At 57.7% G+C, this 16,687-nt stretch overlaps 2 protein-coding genes across 8 annotated transcripts; one reads left to right on the top strand and one right to left on the bottom strand.

The window, feature by feature from the left end:
* The first annotated feature begins 50 nt into the window (after nt 1-50).
* Fam83h (family with sequence similarity 83 member H) lies at nt 51-8,737 on the top strand. Of its 2 annotated transcripts, none has more exons than XM_029470103.1 (5): nt 51-136; nt 3,323-3,784; nt 4,578-4,742; nt 4,812-4,936; nt 5,128-8,737. In XM_029470103.1, exons 2-5 carry the CDS (start codon nt 3,338-3,340, stop codon nt 7,985-7,987), a joined length of 3,597 nt encoding a protein of 1,198 aa, XP_029325963.1. In that variant the 5' UTR covers nt 51-136; nt 3,323-3,337; the 3' UTR covers nt 7,988-8,737. The 2 variants fall into 2 exon arrangements, with proteins under 2 accessions (XP_029325963.1, XP_021038938.1); XM_021183279.2 differs by lacking the exon at nt 51-136 and adding an exon at nt 392-482.
* A 1,968-nt stretch (nt 8,738-10,705) lies between these two features.
* Nucleotides 10,706-16,079, bottom strand: Mapk15 (mitogen-activated protein kinase 15). 6 transcript variants are annotated; one of them, XM_021183486.1, is made up of 14 exons: nt 15,920-16,079; nt 14,905-15,003; nt 14,742-14,771; nt 14,517-14,607; nt 13,884-14,014; nt 13,637-13,800; nt 13,329-13,468; nt 12,712-12,769; nt 12,168-12,305; nt 11,930-12,035; nt 11,600-11,804; nt 11,389-11,492; nt 11,185-11,313; nt 10,706-11,084 (listed from the first exon to the last, which is right to left on the bottom strand). In XM_021183486.1, exons 1-14 carry the CDS (start codon nt 15,986-15,988, stop codon nt 10,899-10,901), a joined length of 1,650 nt encoding a protein of 549 aa, XP_021039145.1. In that variant the 5' UTR covers nt 15,989-16,079; the 3' UTR covers nt 10,706-10,898. The 6 variants fall into 6 exon arrangements, with proteins under 6 accessions (XP_021039145.1, XP_021039144.1, XP_029325312.1 ...); XM_021183485.1 differs by having other exon boundaries at nt 10,706-11,313; nt 15,920-16,072; XM_029469453.1 differs by having other exon boundaries at nt 10,837-11,084; nt 11,185-11,492; nt 15,920-16,072.
* Nucleotides 16,080-16,687: the final 608 nt, after the last annotated feature.

The following is a 16,687-nucleotide window of genomic DNA, read 5'->3' as shown; positions in this document are numbered from 1 at the left end:
CGAGTCACCCCAACTTCCGGGGCGAGGGTCAGGGGTCGGCAGTAGGGGCTTTGAGCGATCGGTTTGCAAATGGGCTCAAGGGGCTTCAGTGTCCGGAAAGAAGAGGCTCTAGGAATCCGGAGCGGCGCTGGCCAGGGTCCGGAGCGCAGCTCTGGGGCTCCACCAGAGCGCTCAGGGGTCGTGGTTGGGGTGTGGGCTGGGGGCGCCAGTGAAGCCACACTGGGGACCCGGGATCGCGGCCGGGGTCCGGGGCGCGGAGGGCGCAGGAATGCGGGCGCGTCGGGGTGGGGCCGCCCCGCCCAGGTGCTGCCCGGACAGGCAGGAGGCAGAGCGCGGGCGGGGCGGGGGCGGGCGCGTGAATCAGGCCGAACGGGCGGGCGGGCCGCGGCGGGGAGTGGCTGTCGGACGGACCGGACCGCGAGGCCGCTGGGCGGCGGTGGGCTCCTGCTGCCCCTGTGCCGAAACCCCGCTCACCTGGCCAGGTAGGGCTCCCGCCCCGGAGCGGGCCGAGCACAGCACGTCGGGGCGAGGCACACGGGACGGGAGGCTCGGGCCTCCGCGCGGTGCCACCTGGGTCTGGTCTCTGGACCTGGGCCGGGCGGTGCAGTGAGCGCGTGTGTTGGGACTGGGTGGGAGACAGGGAGACTGCGCTCCGGGGCACTGGGTGAGGGATTTCCCAGGGTCACGCTGGCAAGTAGGAGACAGAACAATGCGATTCGCTCTGGCGGCCTAGGTATTGTCAGGACATGACCTGTACCTTTCCCGGAGCCTCTCCCCGAGCCGCCATGAACCGGGGTGTCTAGGGCTGGATCCTTGTGTGGAGGGCAGGGAAAACGGGACTCTCCTAACTCCTGATCTCATATCCCTGGACTGGATCGGCAGATAAGATACCTGGCCTGGGTAGCCGCTAACTTCCTGGGGTACAGTAACAACTTTGGGCCTTGCAGTGCCTAACCTGAAAGCTGTATAATTCATCGACTTCCGGTCTTCCTAGGTTCTTCTTGTCCCCTACAACCCCAATCCTTCTTGATCACAATCATCCTGTCATCCTCTTTGTGTAGTAGCCTAAGGTCCTCCCCCATGGATCCCCCTTCCAGACCCAGGAACACTACTACCTCCTGCCAGACAGGAGGGGAAAGGGTCATTTTCTTGCCCTACTTGTGGTGAAGGGCCTGGGGCTAGCTTCAGGTAGGAGGTCAGGAACAAAAAATTCCTGCTGAGTCACTGGTTTGGGTGGGATAGGCTCCTTCCTTAAGCAGGGCCCCACTTGGATAGGCAGATGTCAGTGAGCAGCAGGCTGTTGGATTCATCGCTGATAGGAGTGGTCACCGCCCGGTCTATAGTCAAGGGGCGATGTGTACCAGTGAATGATTATAAGGGCATTTAAGGTCGTGTGTGACTTCTGTGAGGTCAGGTACCCCAGTGGCCGCTCAGGACTAAGGCCACTTCCCAACCCATGAGTCTCTGAGGGTTCCTCACCACGGGCTAGACAGTATCAGTTCTCAGTCTTATACCAGGAAGTGTCCCCTAAGCGTGAGCATGCTAGGATCCCCAGGTAGTGTGGGAATGCTGCCTAGGAGAGCTGGCTCCAGTCTGAGACCTGTCCAAGCAGACAGGCCCGCATCAGACCCCAGGTGCTCTGCCTCCATCTCCCCAGAACAGTGTGCCACGCCTCACATGGCAGACAGGAAGGAAAAGCAACAGCCTTAGGTCAGGGCAATGCCCCAGAGGGAAGTCAGAGCACTCTTCTTAGGGCCAATAGACATAGGAGTGTCCCCACCTCCAATCTCTGTCACACTTGGACTTGCTAATGTGTTACGCCATGCCCCTAGGGGTGGCAGACACTGTAGCTCCCCGGGTCATACACAGCAGAGTCCTGCTGGACCCCCGACGTCATTGAACAAGTATCCCCTAATACCAGAGCTGCCATCCTGTCAACATCGCTGGCCCACTCCTTAAGGCACTCCTCCTCCTGGGCAGAAATACTTCCCTAGTTTGGACTATCATCCAGGAACCTGTGTGCAGGCAGGGCAAGAGTCCCAAGCCATTTCAAATCTGTGGAGCAGTGGGGAATGGTGTGAGCCTGCCCTAAGGCAACTTCCAGGCCAGAGGCCACCAGGTTTCCAAGTGTTTGGTTGTCATTTCTAATGCCTTCTTCAACCACACTCATGGCCCAGGGACCTCCTGATGTGGACATGAACAGTTTCTCGGGCACATACTTGCCAGTGAACTCAGACCAGGCTGGACCTGGGCTGGCCCGTGACATCTGGCTTCCAAGGCACAGGAGTCATGCTCTCTTGTGAGCGCGCGCGCGCGCGCACACACACACACACACACACACACACCAGCCACTATAGAACAGTGATCCTGAGGCACCTGTGATGGGGGACGCTGACAGAGAACTTGGGACAAGGCTTGTAGCAAAGTCTTCCTTCATTCTTAGTGTATGAGGGAGAGGGTGGTGATCCGGGGTTTTGGGTATTGGCAATGGCTCTGTTGCCATCAAGATGGGTGAGTGAGTCTGGGAGGGTATAAAGGAGAGACCCTACAGGGAACTGTGAGTTCCCAAGGAACTGTGGCCCAGGGAGGTTTTAGCTGAGGTGAGACGGAAGCAAGGGTGAAGATTTCCAGAGAGGTCGAAGGTTGAGGAGTCAGGACAGGGAGATCAGTGAAGGGACTGTGGGCAGATGCAGGTGTGGACTGAGGAAAGAGGTGTGGGTGGGGCTTAAGGCCATCATCCCTGGATGAGTCAATCTGTACTCCACTGTGCTCACCTTGGGCCAGGTATGGTGTCTTGCCACCCCTCCCAGCTCTGTGCAGTGAAGGACACAGGCCTGAGCAGTGCCCGGTATCTTCAGGCAGTGGAGACTCTTGACAAAAGGAAAAAAAAAAAAGGAATAATCTCTTTAACCGGCCTGCATTTGTATCTTAACCAAAACTTATCTTTACAGGAAAAGGGAGCCACAGAGTAAATGGGCCATGAATGTATTGACTCTGAAGTAAGGGGAGGTGGGACCTCTTACCTGTATTGGGATGGGGACAAACATTGGTAGTCCCTGAGACTGATGGAAACAAGGTGTCAGCCCCAGGAAGGGGATTAAGGACTGAGTACCACTGGCCCATGTCTTCCCAGCTAGGCACATGCTATGGCCTGTGGTGCTGCTGCTTCTAAGCCTGTCTTCACTGGGGCTCAGAAAAGCACCCGGGCATAAGCTAAACCCAAGATCCAGCAGCCACATCAGCCATGTGGTGTGTGTCCACTTGTGGCGTGAGGTAAGTGGGTCCTACTGCCCCTAGTTAATGCATTTTCCTGCCCCTCCAGGCCCCTGGCCCCAACATGGCCCGTCGCTCCCAGAGCAGCTCGCAGGGGGACAACCCACTGGCACCTGGGTACCTGCCACCTCACTACAAAGAGTATTACCGCCTAGCGGTGGATGCATTGACTGAGGGTGGGCCAGAAGCCTACAACCGCTTCTTGGCATCTGAGGGGGCACCTGACTTCCTGTGCCCAGAGGAACTGGAACACGTGAGCCGCCACCTGCAGCCCCCACAGTATGTGGCCCGGGAACCCCCTGAAGGCACCCCATCTGATGCGGACATGGACGGGTCCTCAGGCACCTACTGGCCAGTGAACTCAGACCAGGCTGTGCCTGAGCTGGACCTGGGCTGGCCCCTCACATTTGGCTTCCAAGGCACAGAGGTCACCACACTGGTACAGCCGCCGCCGCCTGACAGCCCCAGCATCAAAGATGAAGCACGGAGGATGATCCGCTCTGCCCAGCAGGTGCATTCTCACGGGCTTGAAGGATGGTGAAAGGCAGCCTAAGCTGGGTTTTGAAGCATGAATAGGAGGGTGTGGGAGATATAAAAGCATTCCTGGTGCTTAGGATGCCCGGCCTGGCCAGCCAGACCTCGGCAGTAGGGTTGCCCTGTAGAGTCTGCTCATTATCACCTCGGTCTTGGGTAGCGGGTTCTGTCGACATTCCAGTATCTAGGATCATGGCCGGTACCCAGAAGCTCAGGGCCTTGCCCAGCTGAGAGCACCCCACCCCAGGCAGCTGGTAAACTGAAAAACCAAGTGTTTAAGCCAGGAAGACTGGCTCATGCCCGTAATCCTAACACTCAGGGAGGTTGAGGCCAGCCTGGGCTACACGGTAACAGACCAGTCCTCATATTAAGAAACAGGAACACTCCCACAAAACCCAGGAATATTAAAGAGAGGTAGCAAGGCCAGATGGTAAAGGCCTAGCTTCTACCCCAGTTCCAGGAAGTTGACAAACCGCACCTTGACCACTTGGGGTCTGAACACGGAGCTGCAGATAATCCCCCTCTGAATGAAGCACCCTAAAAGTATAGCCCCTGCTTCTGCTTCAGGCTCCCTTAAGGGCTACCAAGTGTCAATTTTTTGTGACCCTCTGCTGGGTCCCTTCTTTCCCCCGCCCCCCCTAATTCATGGCCAGTCTCTCCTGAGGCAGGCTAATGGTCATTTTTACCGTGTTTGTGGGTAAAAATGTGGCCAGAGATGGGCAAGATGGCCAGGCCCTTCCCTCCCCGCTGACCCGATACCCATCTCCCAGGTGGTAGCTGTGGTGATGGACATGTTTACCGACGTGGATCTGCTCAGTGAGGTGCTAGAGGCCGCTGCAAGGCGAGTCCCGGTCTACATTCTGCTGGATGAAATGAACGCCCAGCACTTCCTAGACATGGCCGACAAGTGTCGCGTCAACCTGCACCATGTGGACGTGAGTGACCAAGCCAGGGGAGTGGAGGGAAAATATCTTTGGTGAAGACCTGACTCCCCTCTCTTCCAGTTCCTGCGTGTGCGCACAGTGGCAGGTCCTACTTACTACTGCCGCACTGGGAAGTCTTTCAAGGGCCATCTAAAGGAGAAGTTCTTGCTTGTGGACTGTGCTGTAGTGATGAGCGGCAGTTATAGGTATGCCCAGTAGGTTTCCCTTAGCCCTGGCCCTTCCCACCTAGTCCTCCGTGGTCCCACTTCCTTCCCATAAAGCTGTCCTTGCCCCAGCCCACCAGCCCAACCCCTTTCAAATCCCTGATTATCCACCTAGTGCCTTTAGCCTCTGTGGCCCTATTTCCTCTCCCTGACTCCTGCCATCCTGTCCACAGCTTCATGTGGTCCTTCGAGAAAATCCACCGCAGCCTGGCTCATGTGTTCCAGGGAGAGTTGGTCTCCAGCTTCGACGAAGAGTTCCGCATCCTCTTCGCACAGTCGGAGCCACTGGTGCCCTCAGCCGGGGCGCTAGCCCGCATGGATGCCTACGCGCTAGCTCCATACTCTGGGGCTGGGCCCCTGGTGGGCGTCCCCGGGGTTGGAGCACCAACACCTTTTTCTTTCCCTAAACGGGCGCACCTCCTATTCCCACCGCCCAGGGAAGAAGGCCTGGGCTTCCCCTCTTTCCTAGACCCTGACCGCCACTTCCTGTCGGCTTTCCGCCGAGAGGAGCTGCAGCGAATGCCTGGGGGTGCTTTGGAGCCTCACACAGGGCTCCGGCCACTGGCGCGCCCAACTGAGGCTGGGCCGTTCGGAGAGCTCGCGGGCCCCCGGGGTTTCTTCCAGTCAAGGCACCTGGAAATGGATGCCTTCAAGCGGCACAGCTACGCAACAGCCGATGGAGCTGGAGCAGTGGAGAACTTTGCAGCGGCACGGCAGGTGTCGCGACAAACATTCCTCAGTCATGGTGATGACTTCCGTTTCCAGACCAGCCACTTCCAACGGGACCAGCTCTACCAGCAGCATTACCAGTGGGACCCACAGTTTGCTCCTGCGCGCCCACAGGGCCTCTTCGAGAAGCTTCGTGCAGGCCGACCTGGCTTTGCGGACCCTGATGACTTTGCTTTAGGTGCTGGTCACCGCTTCCCAGAACTCGGTGCTGATGTGCACCAACGGCTGGAATACGTGCCATCCAGCGCATCTCGGGAGGTACGCCACGGCTCGGATCCCGCCTTTGGACCCAGCCCCCGTGGTCTAGAGCCCAGTGGAGCCTCGCGTCCCAATCTGGGCCAGCGTTTTCCATGCCAAGCAACCTTGAGGCAAGGCCTGGACACCGCTCCCGAGGCAGAGCCTGAGCGCAGGGGCGGACCCGAGGGCCGGGCCGGGCTGCGTCACTGGCGCCTTGCCTCCTACCTGAGCGGCTGCCACGGTGACGGTGGGGAGGAGGGTCTACCCATGGAGGCTGAGGCTTGTGAAGACGAGGTGCTGGCTCCCGGAGGCCGGGACCTGCTTCCCTCCGCCTTCCGCACTCCTGCAGCCTTCCCAGCTAAGGGACCAAAGCCGGGCTCAGGAAGCGGTGGTGGTGACAGCTCCGAGCGAGAGGGCCCAGAAGAGACAAGCCTGGCTAAGCAGGACTCCTTCCGCTCTCGCCTGAACCCGCTCATCCAGCGCAGCTCCAGGTTGCGCTCATCACTCATCTTTGCGTCCCAGGCTGAGGGTGCTGTTGGGACCGCAGCAGCCACCACTGAAAAAGTACAGCTGATGCACAAAGAACAAACAGTCAGTGAAACTCTGGGTCCCAGCGGAGAGGCTGTTCGTTCCAGCGCCTCGGCCAAAGTGGCGGAGCTCCTGGAGAAATACAAGGGTCCTGCCCGGGACCCTGGCGGTGCAGGAGGTGCTGTCACTTCCTCCAGCCACAGCAAGGCTGTAGTGTCCCAGGCCTGGCGGGAGGAGGTGGTAGCACCAGGAGGAGCGGGAACTGAACGCCGCAGCCTTGAGAGTTGCTTGCTTGATCTGCGCGATTCCTTTGCCCAGCAGTTGCACCAGGAGGCAGAGCGACACCCAGGAGCCGCTTCGCTCACAGCTGCGCAACTGCTCGACACCCTGGGCGGCACTGACCGCCTGCCATCACGCTTCCTCTCCGCCCAGGGCCGCTCCTTGTCTCCACAAGGTCGAGATAGTCCTCCGCCAGAAGGGCTTGGGACACACCAGCTGCCTTATTCTGAGCCAAAAGGGAACCCCATCCCAGCTTACCCTGAGCGCAAGGGGAGCCCTACCCCAGCTTACCCTGAGCGCAAGGGGAGCCCTACCCCAGCCTACCCTGAGCGCAAGGGGAGTCCTACCCCAGCCTACCCTGAGCGCAAGGGGAGCCCCACGTCTGGATTTCCCAATCGGAGGGGCAGCCCAACCACAGGATTGATGGAGCAGAAGGGAAGTCCCACTTCAACCTACCCAGACCGTAGGGGCAGTCCAGTGCCCCCAGTGCCTGAGCGCAGGGGTAGTCCAGTACCCCCTGTGCCCGAGCGCAGAGGCAGTCTCACTTTGGCTGGGGAGTCTTCGAAGACTGGACCTACAGAGGAGGTGTCTAGTGGCCCCATGGAAGTCCTGCGAAAGGGTTCTCTCCGCCTCAGGCAGCTGCTGAGCCCCAAGAATGAGCGGCGTGGGGAGGATGAGGGCAGCTTCCAAACTCCGCAGGAAAATGGGCAGCCCGAGAGCCCCCGGCGGCCCTCGCTGAGTCGGGGTGACAGCACAGAGGCTGCTGCAGAGGAGAGAGGCTCGAGGGTCCGCCTAGCTTCAGCTACAGCCAATGCTCTGTACAGCAGCAATCTGCGAGATGACACGAAGGCCATACTGGAGCAAATCAGTGCCCACGGCCAGAAGCACCGCGGGGTCCCTGCTCCAGGTCCAGCCCACAGCAGTCCTGACGTAGGTCGCCCAACAACTGCAGGAGACTTGGCCCCAGACATGTCCGACAAGGACAAATGTTCAGCTATCTTCCGCTCAGACAGCCTAGGGACACAAGGCCGGCTCAGCCGCACCCTGCCAGGCAGTGCAGAGGAGCGCGACCGGCTCCTTCGCCGTATGGAGAGCATGCGTAAAGAGAAGCGTGTCTACAGTCGCTTCGAAGTCTTCTGCAAAAAGGACGAAGCTGGCAGTAGTGGGGCAGGAGACAACTTGGCAGATGAGGACACCAGGGACAGTAAAATGGGCAAATTTGTCCCCAAGATCCTGGGCACATTCAAAAGCAAAAAATGATCTCCTGGTCTCGGAGGCCAGGACTCTGCATCACTGCCATACTGAACCCACAATACCCAGTGGTGGCTGTCAGGTTGGTGTCAAAGCAGTTTGGGACCTGGCTGACAACCACCTGAACTGAGCTCCACTTGAATTCGCCTGGCAGCCGCACTGCCTCTCACTCTTGGCTTTTCCACGAGGGGCTCAGCCCCTCCACCTGGTGCCTTTCCTCATCACCTACCCCCACCCCAGCCTCCGCCATCTCCTGGGCTCAGGTCTACTTTGGGTCTTTATTTCACCTCAGGGATCCATCTCTCTGCCTTATGCTCCAGTTTTTCAAGAACTCTATCGCTTTGTGCCTCAGTTCCCTCTTAATGCCTTTTATCTCAGGGCTTTTTCTCAGGGTTTCCATCTCACGGCTCCCGGTCCTCTCCCTCTGGTGACAGCCTCCTCCCATCCTCTCATCTCCCTCTCTCTCCGGAACACACCTTGCCTGCTCCCACTCTGACTCCTCACCGCCTCATAGCACTTTCTTGGCATCTGCCCTCTTACTGTGTGGATGGCAGAGTTGGCCTCAGGCAGTTTAAGGGAAGAGAGGGATGCTGGCTAGGACAGACTGTTGGAAAGTAATTGCCAAACACCTAGGGCTCTCCACCCTCCCCGCCTCAGGCCATGCCTGCCCTCTCCAGCAAGTTTCTGGGTAGCACTTGAAGAGGAGCCAAGGTTGGGGAGCACTGGGCTTTGCAGTACAATAAAGGAACCTGGACAGACTTCCTGTGACCCCAAGCATCAGTAAATTCCTAAGCCAAAGTCTGGACAGAGGCTCTCTATAGTATACCCTCAGCAAAAGGCCGAAGTTCCCTGGTTACTTTTTTCTTACCACTAAGGATTAATTTTCATCTGGAATGACATAAACACATGGAGAGCCCCTACACACACACAGAAGCACTGAGAAATATGTGTCTGCTATCTACTATTCTTTCCAAATAGTTTATACCTGTGTCTATGGAATCCCAAGGGGGCAAAGACATAAGAACAAAGCCACTATAAGTATTTCTGACTCCAGCAGCTGGAGAAGGGAGGGTACTGGGACTTGGGCAGTGACCCAATTTGCCCTGTAACATTTCACTCAAAAATCCCCAAGTTCCTGGCCAGCTGCACACGGTCCCCTGGGAACTAGGTGAGCCGGAGTGCTTCCTAGTCTTAACATGCTCGCTGCTTGGCTCGTCTTAGGACACACAGGGTCTGGTGTCCTGTGCGCCACTGCTCATGCTCAGACCTGTTGAACTTTGCAATGGAAAAGTGGAGGCTGGCAATCCTTCCTGGGTCCCTCTGAGCCCCCTGACTGTGCCTTTCCTGGAGCCCTCTGAGCCCGCTGGCTGCGCGGCTTCACACTTTTCTGAGAAGGACATTTCCTGAAGCACGGTGCCCCATGTTCTGACAATGATAAACACAACACACAAATTCCAACATAGCCCAGTGTGGGAGGCAGAAGGGAGCTGGTCTTTACACTCTGGGACAGCCTGGAACTACAAGCTCCAGATCACCCAGGGCTACACATCGAGATCCTAGGCAAAAATAAAAGGCAAAAAAAAAAAAAAAAAAAAAAAAAAAAAAAGCCAGCATGTACATAAATAGGTGCACTGCCCAATGTGGGTCAGTCGTTAACCCTGTGTGGTCTTCCTAGTTTCCTTTTTGGAAAACCATGAGTCGTGTGCCTCTGTGCCCATACAAACACCTCCCCCATACCTGCCAAACCCCACACAAACCCTCATCCACACTCATCTGGGTCTCCAGTCTCCAAAGCCGAAAGACCCTTCTCAACCATTATCTTTGGAGCCTGAACTCTTCCTGCCCTGATAGGCAGTTCTGGCTTTGCAGGCACACCGGTTTCTGGCGTTTGCCCTCACAGACTCCTTTGTTCTGTCTGTCGGCAACTTGGAGCTATGCCTCAGACTCTTGAAACCACGCACTGACCCCCGCTGGCAGTTAGCCACCACAGGAGACAAACCTTTTGGCTCCAGTTCTGACAGGCTCCCTGCCATGTTGGAATCCTACCCCACCCTCTCCTATACTCAGTTGTTTAATTTCTGAAATCTGTCTCATTTCACAGTTACCACGGCTATGCGGCCATCAGCTCTGCCCAGCTTGCCCTACCCATGCCTTTACCCTTTTGCCATCTACCCTACAGTGGCCAGTAGCTTTAGACAGTTCCCCCAGACAGGTGGTGGGGGGAAAATGGCTTTCCTGTGATCTACTTCAGCCCAGCTTCAAAGGCTGTGTGGAGTACTTGGACTCCTAGACAAGTCTGGTCTGAACCCCACAAGATCTTCAAGATGTCTTCCCGTCCTCCTTTTTTTTTTTTTTTTTTTTTTAACCAAGACCTGGAGACAGGCCAGGAACCGGTCACTCTGTGTGTGTGTGTGTGTGTGTGTGTGTGTGTGTGTGTGTGTGTGTGATAGGGCACAGGCTGCACTCACAAAAGGTAGCAAGAACCTTTGGGCCAAGACCCTTTTCTTTCAGTTAGTCATTGGTGACTTGCACCCGGGTGGGGAATGGACCCACGATCCTTGTCCCCACAGGACTAGGCTGAAGGGCCAGAAGCCTCTCAGAGAGCAGACATGGCCATTCAACTTTGTGCAGAGCGCAGGATTCAAATGTGGAGCACTCAGGAGAGTGGGCATCAAAAGGACCTAGAAGGGGAATTCTCGGGTGGTAGTGGGTGAAAGATGGCTTATCTGGGCTAGGAAAGATAAAACTTTATTGGAAGAAAGTATTGGGGGTGGAGTGGAGACTTCCATCTACTCTTCCTTAGGGGGGAGAGGCTCAAAGAACCCTCCCGGAACTCGAAGGCAGGGAGGCAGCGGAGGGAGAAGATGCACTGGGGTCTGGGGGACGGCGCCGGGTTGCCTCAAGGAGGTGGGTGGGTGGCTCACGCACGCGGTCCGGGGAGCAGGGGCAGGCGGCCCAGAGCCGAGCGGCACACTGTCCCGTAGGCCTGGGAGTAGCCGCCAAGCGCAGCTCTGGCTGCGCCCTGGGCCCCCTGCGAGACCGAGATGCCAAACATCCTTCGGCCGGGTCGGGGTTCCGGGGCCTCCCGGGGCAGGCGGGAAGGGACCTGCACGCAGGCGAGGGTCTTGTTCAGGAGGGAGAAGAGTGGAGCAGGGCTCTGGGGGGTACGAACCGCACTGGAAGGAGCTGGGAAAGGCCGGGCTCACCCGTCGCGCGCCGACCGCCCTCGGCCCACCGCCCCGGGCCGGATCACTGCGGATCAGAGCCTGATTGGCCGCCTGAGCCGCTGCCTGTGAAGTCAGGGACGGCGCCATCGCCCTCACTTGAGTCTTCACCTGGAAGGGGTGCGCCACAGGGTCACGGATAGGGACCGCAGGAGGCTCTTCCTTGTCCACCCAGCCTCGACTTACCCCTGAGGGTGCCGAGGGTGGCTGCCCTGTGGCCCCTGGGGGCCTTTCCCCCCTTCCTGGCGGCGGAAGTTGGAACAGGGGGTCTGAGCTCTGCCTGCGAACTTCTGTGGGGTCGTAAGAGCAACCCCCGTAATTAGGCCCCCGCTGCTGCACACGTTGGTGGCCCTACACAGAAGGGGCCACGGGTGCGTGGGAGGCAGGCAAAGCTCACCCACATGCTCAGGATCATCACCAGGGCTACGCGGAGGTTTGGGTCCGCGTTTTCGCGCTGGCGTCTCTGCCGGGACCTGGGGGAGGACTCCCGGCTTGAGCGATTGCGTCCGGGCCGGGGAAGCCCTGAGCTCAGCCCGCGAGGCCACAACCTCCAGGCCTTCCTCTCGAGGGCTGCGGCTGTTCCCCCTTTGCTCCAGGATAATCTGCGGGATGGGAGGGGCGCTCAGAGGAGGCCGGACAATACTGGGGTCGCTGCAGTGTCCGGGGACCATACTGGGGTCGAGGGTGTCCGTGGAAAGCGGACGATGGGAGTCCACAGCTCCAGCACCTGGTACAGGCGTTTGCGATACTCTGGTGCAGAGAGCTGGTCTCCTTCGTGCACCGGGAGCCGCACGTCGGACTCCCGTGCCCACTCGCGGTCGGGACAATGGAATCTGCAGGACCAGGGGGAAAAAAAAAAGGATGCAGGCGCGAAGGGGACCCAAGTGGCAGGAGAGAGAGCCAGGCACTCGGGCTTCCAGCCCTGCCGTTCGTTCACTCCGAGGTCCACCCTCTTCGCGTCTTACCTCTGCACGTAGGGGTGTTGCAGCGCCTGCTCTGCACTAAGCCGCTTGTCCGGAGCAAACGCCAAGAGTCGCTTGAGGAGGTCCAGGGCTTCTGGGGGGGTGTCTGGCGGCAGGAGGGCGTCCAGCGTCTGCTGTGGCCTGCGGGCAGCCGCCTGTCGTCTCCTCTCTAGGGCCCCACCCGCACGGAACCTTCTGTCTGTGGTGTGACCTCTGCTTTTCTTCTTGTGTAAATCCTTTTTCCGAGGTGGTCACCTCTTCACCCCCTCCTCCCCGCGCAGTGAGACGCTCCTCCCTTTTCTAAGGCTGGGATGTCCTCATTTTGGGGTGGGGGATGGGTCTTAGTTTTCTTCTTAGTTTTCTCTTTTCCTTGTGTGTCTCCTAGATTTTGCTCCAACTCCCCTCTCCCCTTCATAACTAAGCTTTAAGAGGCCAGAGTTAAGCACAGAGCTCTGCACTGGCACAAACTGGTTCCAGTGCCAACTGCAAGATGGCGGTACCCTCCTGCGACCTGCTACCCCTCCCCACACCTTAGCGTTCCACTCACCTTGACCCAAGATTCTGCAGAATCAAAGCACTGTAGTCTGAGCCAAGGTCCTGGAGCTCTGCGGGTAGGTGGGTGGAAGAAGCAGGTATAAGCAGGCAGGTTTGGTAGAGGGTCAGCCATCCGTCTGCCCTGTCTGAGCTGATGGGTGCCCATAGTTGTGCCTTACCTGGAAACCACACACTGCCAACATGCTCAGAGAATGATGAGGGGGGAGGTGTCACACCTCCCTTTGCTTCTACCCCCAAACCAGAACTTTGCTGAGAGAACAGAGGCGCCACCTGTTGGGCCTTGAAGGTGTCTCTCTCTTGCCATGCCCCTCTCCATAACGGATGCTCTCAGTAGCCAGTACAGACACCTCACGACTGTTCTGCTGGCCCTCTGTGCACAATCAGCCCCTTCTGATTACTGTTTAACTTCCTCTGTCCCTCGGGCCAATTCTGCCTCACTGCACCAGCCGCCCCCAGCAGCTGCTGTCTAGGCCCTCCAATCTACAGGGCCCTTTCAGTCTTCCCGAGGCAAAGGACTCTCTTCTACGCACAACATTGAGGCTTGTCAGGGGCTGTGCCCTCTGACTCTTTATGTCTCGAGACAGGTTGCTGAGGTTGTGACATGCTCACCCTCCATGGAAGGCAATGGGATGGTCTCCAGGATCAGCTCCAGCTGGTGGAAAGTAGACGTCCCTGGAAACAGTGGCTGCCCTCGAAGCATTTCTCCCAATATGCAGCCCAGGCTCCACATGTCCACCCCAGGGGTATACCTGAGGCAGGAAGGGGTATGTGCAAGGGGTATGTGCAAGGACAGGGAGCACAGGGCAGAGGCAGAATGGGAGTGCAGGGATAGGGCAGCGGAGTACTCAGGTTGGCCCAAGTGGGACCAGGACACGGAGACCTGAAGGGAGAAGGTAGGTTGGGTGTCCAGCTGTTACCATCGGGAAGACAGAAGCACCTCTGGAGCTCGGTACCAGCGTGTGGCCACATACTCTGTCAGGGCCTGACCCCCAGGCCCCTCAGGGAGGTCACCGAGGGAGCGTGCCAGGCCAAAGTCACAGAGTTTCACCCGGCAAGCAGAATCCAATAGAACATTGGCTGGCTGGAAAGAGGGATGGGCTTGAGACCCCCGTGGGCCAGATTCTCAGGGAAGCCGGGGACCTGTGCGCACAAGGTGGAGCCAACCTTCTGATCCCGGTGAATGACGCGCCCTGAATGGATAAACTTGGTGGCTCTCAGGAGCTGGTAAAAGATGCACCGCTTGTGGATGTCCTTCAATAGTCTGCCCTTCTGGATGACCGCATTCAGATCGGTGTCTGGGAAGGGGCAGGAGCCGGGGAAGGAGACGCAGGTCAGTCTGGAGGGTGAAGAGTGTGGGTCTGTACCACTTTGAGCCTGCACCAGCCCTCAGCCCATCCTGGGCTCTCTCTACCATGCTGCCCAGTCACTGCGTCTGCCTTCACTGCCAACAGAACCATGATGGTCCGTGGGATTGGTCTTCTCCCATTTCATGTTGTTCTTGGTATGCCCGCTGAGCAGGGCAGGGGAAGAATGGCAAATGAGGGCAAAGCAAGGATTCTTGCAGGAGGGATGGGGCCTGGGGAGGGGTGGGAGTCACTGCCAGGTAGTAAGTACAGGCAGGTAAGGGGACAGGGGGCTCATGTTTCAGGCTTTGAAGTCAGTGGTCACCAGCTTTGTGCTCAGGTTCAGGGGACAGATAAGAGTGACAGATACAGCAGGGGCCAGGCAGCAAGGGGACATAAGGAGGGAACCAGGCCACTCAAGTAAAGGCTGGGGTCTGGCCAAGGCCTCACTCACCCATGGACTCAAACACCAGGTAAATATCCCTGTCATTCTTCGCTGGGATTACATCAAGCAGGCGGATGATGTTGGGATGGCCTCCAAACTCCTAGGAAGATAGACTGTTGCTGCAGGGGAAACCAGGGCCGTGTTCTGGGCCACTGGGGCCAGCTTCTCCCCTGTCTGTGGGGACCTACACCCGGGGAAAGGGAACTTGGTGGCAGGATGGCCTGGGTCACCTACCTTGAGAAGCATAATTTCACGGAAGGTCCTCTGTAAGAAACAGAAATGCCCAGCAGGGCTGACCCAGAAATGCCAGGAATCCTGCCATGACGGGCCCTCCCACCCCACCCCACCCCACCTCACCCCACCCCACACTCCCCATACTTCCTCCCTGCTCCATTACCTGAGCATCTATCTGGTCCCTAAAGGCATCAAAGATTTTCTTGATGGCCACAACCTCGCCAGTCCTCCGGTCCATGGCCTTCCACACAATGCCATAGGCCTGGGGAACACATGGGTCAGCTTGCTGAACATGGGCCCTCTACTCCACATGCATCTATATTCCAGCCAGCCCCATCCAGCTCTGGATACTGGGAGGGGTCAGAGTGCAACAGGTCTGGAGTAAAAGAGCCAACAACTATTTGTATCATGTTGTGGAGTGGGAAAGGGGATGAGAGCTAGAGAGGTCCCTATGTGGGCGTGAAGATTACTGGGCAGGACTGTCTATCTCTGGAATGACCTTTAACCCTGCCAGCTCCCCACACATTCTCCTTCCTCCCATCTATGCTGTGCACTGGCCCAAGCTCCCAGCCTCGCTTAGAGGTTGGCTCTCTACTCTCTCGGCCACTCCTACCCATTACCAGCATGGAGCATCACCAGAGAAAACAGGATACTTTACTTTGTAAAGTATTAACTAGTGTTACAGCTCACCATGAAAGTCAGAGTTTTGAAGGTTCCCCAGATCCCTTCTACACAATGGGAACCCACTCCCAACTCCTCCTGGCTCCGTGCATAAAAATGTAGCGTCTCCAACAGCCAACGGGTCTTTGTTTCAGGGTCTTTGCGACTGCTGTCTGCTTGCTCCTCTCCATGATACACAAGAAAACGCACGCACAATCACACACATTCACACATATAACCCCATATGCCCAGTTACAATCATGAATGCACCCATGCTCACAATTCCTGCTCTGATTCTATGTACCCGCTCTGACCTTCCTGAGCCTGCCTTTCAGGGCGAGGTTCTCGAGTGCCACCTAGTTTGTTTATGAAAACAGGGGGACGGGAGCTTCGGAGGAGGCAGAATACGAGCCCAGGAGTCAGCGTCCGGTGTCAGGAAAACTAGACTTTGAGAGAGCTGACCAGACCCGAAAGTGACTGCAGTGCCCCCTCATATGACGGGACGTCCCCAAGCTCACCCCCTTTCCAAGCCTCCGCTTGATCAGGTATCTCTGGGCTACATGACGATCCACCTCGGCAGCACACATGGCGAGAGGCAGGCGCTGGCTCTAGGAGTCCACCGATTCTTTCCTTGGAGCTGGACCTGTTGATCCGTTGGCTTGGGAACCAGCAGCCGCGATGCTCCTCCCTTGCGCCTGCGCCAATGGGCGGGGTCTGCAGCCAGCCCCACCTGTCCGCTCGGTTTCCCCTAGTCAGTGCTGCACGCGCAGGGTGGAAGGTTGAGCTGGGAAGGCAGCTCTGCCAACCCCTGGGTTGTTCACGTCTGGGGGTACAAGGAGGTACTGAGTATTGGAGATTCAGAGCCAGGCTCTCTCAGGAGCGAAGCTGTTGGATGCAAGAGTGGATGGAAAGTTGGTGAGATCAGGGTGTGGGGGGTGCCCTAGACCCTGGTGGAAGAGCACTAGAGCACTAGACCCTGAGAAAGTGAGTCCAGCGCTTTGAGGCTCCAGGCCTGCTTGGCAGGGGAGTTGAATGGAGCCCAAAAGCATGGAACCACCCAGAGGACAAAAACACTGGGCACACTGAAGAGAGGGAGGAGGTTGCAAGGGGCCAGGAGGTAGCGATTATCTTGAGTACAAGAGCAGGGAACACAGTGCGCGGAACTGGATCCTTTTGCCTTTGGTAGAATGTGGGGAGGAGGATGGCAAGCCTGGGCTGACCAGAGAGACCCAGAGTGCAAGGCATGTGGCTCAGTGGCAGAGTGCTTGCTTAGCATACGCGAAGAC

This window comes from Mus caroli, chromosome 15, assembly GCF_900094665.2.
Source record: "Mus caroli chromosome 15, CAROLI_EIJ_v1.1, whole genome shotgun sequence".
Classification (NCBI taxonomy): Eukaryota; Metazoa; Chordata; class Mammalia; order Rodentia; family Muridae; genus Mus; species Mus caroli.
Note: the sequence above shows the minus strand (reverse complement) of the source record. Positions and strands in the feature narration are given on the sequence as shown.